Below are 6,693 nucleotides of genomic sequence, written 5' to 3' on the forward strand. Positions count from 1 at the left end.
TCTCTCTCTCTCTCTCTCTCTCTCTCTCTCTCTCTCAGTCCCATGAAATCTATTCTAATGAGGGCACGTACTCAGACGTTTTGTGCGGTCGCTCTGTGCGGTCACACCATTTCGTGACGCTGGCAAGCACAGCCTGGCGAGTAATAAATTTCCTGGTTAGGGCGTTTTGCGCTGTCTTTTCCCCCAATTATCTACTCTGTATTGTTTGCGCTGCTTTTCTATCGTCTTCTTGCCCTTTCGTGCGGTATTATTCTTGGCTCTCTTTTTTTGGCGAATGGTTGTTGAAAAAATACTACCGGATCTGACACAACATTTCTGTCTTTCTTTCATGCTACCATTCTTCAATGGATAGGTGCTCAAGGTAAGATTCGTTTATATCTGTATCTTGAGGTTTTTCTCTCTTGTGCATGGCAGTTCATCGTAAATACGTGTAGATCTTTTATGTAGTGTTTGTCGACTGCCCACCCTCCACGCCTGTTGTGCTACCAACACCCGCATGTCGAAAGTGTTTATGCGCGTGCACAGAGTCCATTCCAAACGTAATGTTGAAGGGGAGGTGGATGGACGGCTGCGCCACTCCGTTCGCTGTGCCTCTATGTCCACCCCTCCCTTGCCTTGGTCCCCGTTGTGTTGGTAGAATGCCAATGGCGTCGTTTGTACGCTGTGCAGCCGTCTCTCCTCTCTGCTCCTTCCAATAACTCCCCGGGCAGGCCGCACTGCAATCTTTACCCCCCTTCCTCTCTCTCTCCATCTCTCTTTCTCGCTCTGTTTCGTACTAGCACTACTTCAGATTCAACCCCAAGCCTCACCAGCTGCTCTCTCTCTCTCCCTCCCTTTGCCCTTTGCCCACCTCTCCATGCCATTCTTTTACTTCCAGCACTGGTAGGTCCGGTGCTTGATCTGCCGCTCGCTCTAGGCAGACCAACAGGTACCCTAACAGGACCTTAAAGGCCTCCCCCTCCTCCTTCCCTTTTCTCCCTCTTCCTTTCTCCGCCACTCGACCCTAGAGCCCGCGGGGCGAGGCACTCTACCACAGCACGATGCCGGAAATTGCACGCCTTCTTTCTTCGCCGCCAGGCTGTGCCGCTGTCCGGCCATCTCCATACGATCTGGATGGAGCGGGGGCTTCTTGCGCCTCTCGCCAAGGTCGCCCCCTCCGAGGGTAGAGTGGTGCAGCCCCGGGGCTACCGCCCGCTGAATACCAAGTAGCCCCCGCTAATCTAGCGCCGATTGCTGCTTTATTTTTAAGTCTTGTTATCATATTATCCTCATTATTGTATTTTAATCGTATCGCGTTGGTTGGCGTGTTGAAGCCCCCCCCCCCCTTCCGTATCGTGTTTTCACCGCGTCCCCCTTCGGGCCAAGGCACTCGGACGGCCGAGCACACTGGCGGGCACACTGCCCGTAGGGGCGGGCGAGGGATGGGGCGGGGGCCCCTCGTATACTCGCCCCCCCCCCCTCCCCATCAGAGCCAACTTTCTAAACTTTCCTAAACGCGCTTGCTCTCACCATAGTTGGCTCGGGACGGCTGCCTGGGCCAGGACGCCGCCGCACGGGACGAGCTAATCCTTGACGAGTTCCAGCCGCGAGCTGGGCCTGGGGCCGGGGGTAGGGGTGAGGCTGGGAGCTGGGGCTGGGGGCTGGAGCTGAGCTAGGGGCTGGAGCTGAGCTAGGGGCTGGAGCTGAGCTAGGGGCTGGAGCTAGGAGCTAGAGCTAGGAGCTAGAGCTAGGAGCTAGAACTCGGGGCTGGAGCTAGGGGCTGGAGGGGCTGTGGCTGGAGCTGCGGATGGAGCTGGAGCTGGGCCTAGAGCTGGAGCTGATGAAGCGCGGCTGAAACTGGGGATGGAGCCGGGAATAGGCCACGCCGAGTTACCTTCCGCCCGCATCCACCCGGTTTTATATTATGCTTCCCAATCAGGGTATTTCTGTTTACCGTTCTGTAATGCCGTGCACGGTACAACACTTTCAAAGTACGGAGGTGCGGAACTGTTTTCAACGATACCTTCCTTATGGGTTGATTTCGAAAATATTTGAACGCAGCTCTAATGCTGCCGCGTAGGGGAAGTAGTAATATCTGTTGATAGGTGGCCTCTAAATCGCTCTTCTTCTTAACCCGCAGTTCAGAGAGAATTTTCTGCGAAGCGGAAGTATTCCGTCTCCAAACAATGACGGGATTTTTGCACGCCCCCTCTGCTGGTGAGCAGCAGGCACAGTGTAGCATAATGAAATTCATAATCTAGCCGCTGGAGGGAAGACACCCCCAGGCCCGCTCCACCCACCCCACCGCGCCCCAACGCCCGCAGGACCTGCCTGCCGCTGTGTTTGTGGATGGAAACCAGGCTACACTGTCTCGCCGGCGTGTGTAGCCTGTCAGGCCGGAGCGACCCCCCCCCCCCTTTCCACTCGACCCGTCCAACTTATCGCGATACCCACGCGTCGTGTTGGCACGACCACCTTCTTCCACCCCTCCCCCCCCCCCCTTTTCTCCCTCGCCTCCGAGGAAGGTCTTGCGGTCCTGTTGCACCCGTCTGCATGCCAAGCAGCAGAGGAGTGTATGGTGAGGCGAAGGGATATTGAATAGCAGTCAAGCGCCTCATAAATGACGTATTTTTTCCTGGCTAATCCTCTATCTTGCTTGTGACGCCAGGCGTAGGCGTGGTTCCTTTTTTTTCCTCGCTCCCGCGCGGTGTTTTCACATGGGTACGTCCGCCCTCTCATAGAGACACAATTGCTGTGGTCTATGTCATACTTAGCTTAAGTACAACTATGAACATAACGTACTCACAATTTTAAGCGATATTATGCAGAATTACGTACAATATTGTACATGGTTACGGACAAATTTTGTACGTAGGTTATGTATGTTGACAGTTGTGCGTAGCTACGTGCAAAATAGTACATAGTCAGTCAGTGTCAGTCTGAAGTATACTTCGGATAGGACGGGTAGGCCCCATTCCCCATTCACTAGAGTGGCGTAAGGGGGGGGGGGTAGCGGAGGTAGTAGCCGCGCCGCATTCCCGTCCGGTAAGTTTCGGAAGGGGCGGTGCCGAAGTTTTCGCCGGCAGCAGCAGCAAGGGAAGCAGGGCGATAGAGGCAGCAAGCGCCTTTGCCGCGTATCCGTCTGCTTGCCGCCGCCGCCGCCGCCCCCACCGGCCGGCCCGGACTGTTTTGCAAAGATAAGCAAGAAGGGGGAGATGGTTTTTGCTGGATAGTTTCTTTTTCGCAAGCAAGAAAGGAGGGTTTTTAGGGCGGTTTTGCACGTCGTGCAAGCTCTCTAGCAGCGGCAGCAGCTCCTGCTCCACGCCGCAGTGCACGGAGCGGTAGAGCTGCGCCAGCACAGCGGAGCACAGCGGAGCACAGCGGCACTGAATCAAGATGGAAATTCAGTGCGGCCGCTGTTTGCCATCCCCGCCTGAGCTGGGGAGCGCGCGCGTGCGTGAGTGTGTGCGTGTGTGTGCTTGCGCGTCTGGAGGTAGCAGCGCGCAGCAGTGTGGGCCCGGCCGCCACCACCCCCCTTCGGGTGGGGGCCGCGCCAGCTGCGTTATTCGCCCCCCCCCCCCTTGCTGAAATATGATTTCTTTGCTCAAATAATTGCTAATACAGCCGGACCGGAGCGGACCGCACCGCCGGCGGCGCCGTGTGAGTGAGGTCGACACTGTTTGCCCGGACCGTCCGTCCGTCCGTCTGTCTGCCCTCTGAGCCGTGCGGGTGCGGCTGCCTACCCTACCTCCCCCTGACCCCCTGCCCAACGTAAACTGCCGCGCGTTAGCTAGCCCAGGAATATGTTGTTCCGTAAAGTTTTTCAAAAATATATTATATTTTTTCAAAACTATATTATACTTTCAAAACTATATTATATTTTTTCAAAACTGTATTATGTTTTAAAGGAAAAAATATCCCCCCCCCCCCTTTCCAAACGCGTGACGCAATATGTTGACGACCCCGCCTCCTACCCTTAAAATGGAGCATCTGCTAATAAGATCTCCACTGAAAAAATAGAATTCTTATATCTCTAGTTTCCTTTTGGTTCGTTTTTCGTCGTCTCTGCTGCTCAACGCCCCTAGGGTTCTCTGTCCTCCAAGGCACCCTCCGTTATTTTACGTTTGTTTTTTCAAGTTTTTTTTTAGTCCCGTTTTGATTCATCCGGGTTTGGCCGTCCCGTCGCTTTCACGAGTCCGCGGGGGCCCCTGATAAAGGCCACGCCCCAGCAATGGCACCCTCGGCGCGCGGCGCGGCGTGGCCTGGCGAGGGGTAGGCGGCCCAACTTAGCGGCGACATGCACTTGAGACTTTGCGCTCTGGCTCTGACCTCCCTTCTCCTCCTCCTCCTCCTCGTCCTCTTTCCCGACTCTTCCACCAACTCGTCCCGTCCGTCCTCGTTTTGGTGTTTCGAGCTGTTTTGCCGTATAGTTCGACCGGACAGCGCCTCGCTGCATTTCAGTCCTCGCGCTGCTTCTGTGCTGGGAAAGGGGGACGGACGGACGGAGAGTTAGGAGTGCAAGAGAGGCCGAGGGAGAGAGAGTACCCCTTGGCAGTATCCCTCGCCCGGGCCGGGGCCCGGCGGGCGCGCGCTCACTCTGGGTAGCCGGGGCTGCTCGCTCGCCCAATCCTAATGCATTGCAATGAAAAAGTTTGGGCGCGTGGGGGTTTCCTCCGGTTCCCTCCGGCGGCCGCGGCGTCTTCGTGATGGAAGTTGCTAATATTGTCAAGTCCCGTCCGCGGGCCGGTTTACAATTTCATGAAAGGGATGATGGCTGGCACGCCGCGGTGCCTGCAGGCGGGCAGAGGGCTTATCAGGGGCTTAACAGTGCGTGTGGTGTGATTAAATCAGCTGCCACTGGGGAAAAAAACAAAGGCGAGACTTTGCACTACACTACACTACACCTTTATAATTTTTGGATATCTCATTTTATATTTCAAATTCGCATTGTGTCATGGAAAATTCTCTTTTTCATCGCGAATCCTCTCTGTGGCCTCCGGGTTTGTTTCATTGTGGTGGAGGCTCGCGCTGCCACTGGAATGGCACGGAGAGCTCCGGAGGGGGGGGGGGTGGAGGGGTAGGAGGGGGAGTGGTCTGTGGCGCCTGCTCCTCGGCCTCGTCTCTCGCGTCTCATTGGAAATTCTTGTGATGCTTGGTCGTGTTTATGCACAGACCCGAGTGGATTCTCACGTCCGATGCGCCGGTCGTGCCACGCCACGCCACGCCGCACTAAGAAGGGCCGCCAGAGGGGCTGGCTGGCTGGCAGGAGGGGAGGGGGCGGGGGCGGGAGAGAGAAGGGCGGAATTGGTCGATATCGCGATGGGCGAGCCGAACCCGATTTATTTTCTGCCGAGCGCCAAAATGAATCGGAAACTTTTCGCAGCCGAGCCTCCTGCCGAGCCTATAGGCCAAGGTAGTGGCGACTCGGGAAGTGAACACTCATCCCGGAGATGGAGAGGCGAGAGTGGCAGTGGAGAGAAAGAAGGCTGACCTTTCTCCCCTCTCGGAACGCCCCCTCCTGCTATTCCTAGTGTCCCTCTTTCTCCTGCTGCTCTCACCTGTCTCTACTTTTCCCCGCCCTACGGAAGACTGGCACGGATGGAACGTACTTTCCCAATTAGAAACGCTGTTTTCGACGGGAAGTGCGGCTCATCCTCGTCGGTCCAAACTCGGCCGGCTGACCTAATACTGTACATCGGCCGTTGGGTGGCGAGGTGTGGCGCTCTAGTGGTGCTGCTGGGACACTCTCCTCCCCCCCCCCGGCCCCTCGCTTAATCCCTTCTCGAACGTACGCGTCCGGTGCATCATTAAAGTTTGATTTTCCAGCCGGGAGTCGTTCCCGGGACGGGCCTTGGGCCGGCCGACAGAGCGCTGCGCTATAGCGCGTCCTGCTCCGAGGGGCGAAGGGGCGTCGCATCCATAATTTAGTCCCTTTTCCGTTCGGCTTCTCGCACGCCAGGCAATCTGACACCCCTCATTCCGGGGATTTAATTCGCCCTCTGTGGGTCCGCGGGGATGCGGGGACGGGGATGTGGGGAGGGGACGCGTTCGGAAACAAGAGGCCTCCCGCCCCTGTGCCCTCCTCCCTCTGAAGTACACCCCCTCCCTCTGACCCCGACTCGTTATTCGCGACGCAGCCCCGATCCAGCTCGCCGAGCAGAACCGAGCTCGGGGCGGGGCGGCTGGGGCTGGCCTGCACGCAATTGCGGGTGCTGCCCCCGTCGTCCCCGCCCCGCCCCGCCGAGCCTGGACTTGACTACTACTACTACTTGTGATTGTCCGCTGATCAATACGTGTTGCGAAACGGAATGCATGTCGGATACTGCACGCCTCGCTCGGGGGCGTGGGCGGCCGGGTGCGCAAGTCCTGAGAGGGGCCGCCCCGCCCCCGGACGCCCTGCGCCGCTCTGGGCCCCGCTCCGCCCCGACGCCCGCCATGAGAAATGTTTCCGAGCCATGCACCCTCTCTTCCCGCACGTGGCACGGCATGGCGGCAGCGTAGCAAACGTTTCCCGCGGCGCGGCATTGATTTTTTTTTTCTCTTCCTTTTCGTGTGGTTTGTCGTCTTTTTGAGACGTTTGCGCTCGCGCGGCTGACGGTTTTGGCAGGGTGTATCCCCCGGCAAGGTCCCCACTCTGCTTTATAGTCCTTGCCGGCTGATGTACGGCGCCCGGCGGCCCTGTGCTGCCGCTGTCGCCTCGCCCCACCCCGCCCC

The 6,693-nt window shown here is 57.6% G+C and overlaps 1 protein-coding gene across 1 annotated transcript in view; it reads left to right on the forward strand.

The window, feature by feature from the left end:
• Positions 1-6,693, forward strand: part of LOC113213910 (uncharacterized) — a 77,860-nt gene that overhangs the window by 46,875 nt on the left and 24,292 nt on the right. The window contains exon 6 of the mRNA XM_052265773.1: positions 353-361. Coding sequence (XP_052121733.1) covers positions 353-361 — 9 coding nt within the window. The remainder of the gene's footprint in view (positions 1-352; positions 362-6,693) is intronic.

Source organism: Frankliniella occidentalis, unplaced genomic scaffold, assembly GCF_000697945.3.
Source record: "Frankliniella occidentalis isolate FOCC.00 unplaced genomic scaffold, Focc_3.1 Scaffold30, whole genome shotgun sequence".
In the NCBI taxonomy this organism is placed as follows: Eukaryota; Metazoa; Arthropoda; class Insecta; order Thysanoptera; family Thripidae; genus Frankliniella; species Frankliniella occidentalis.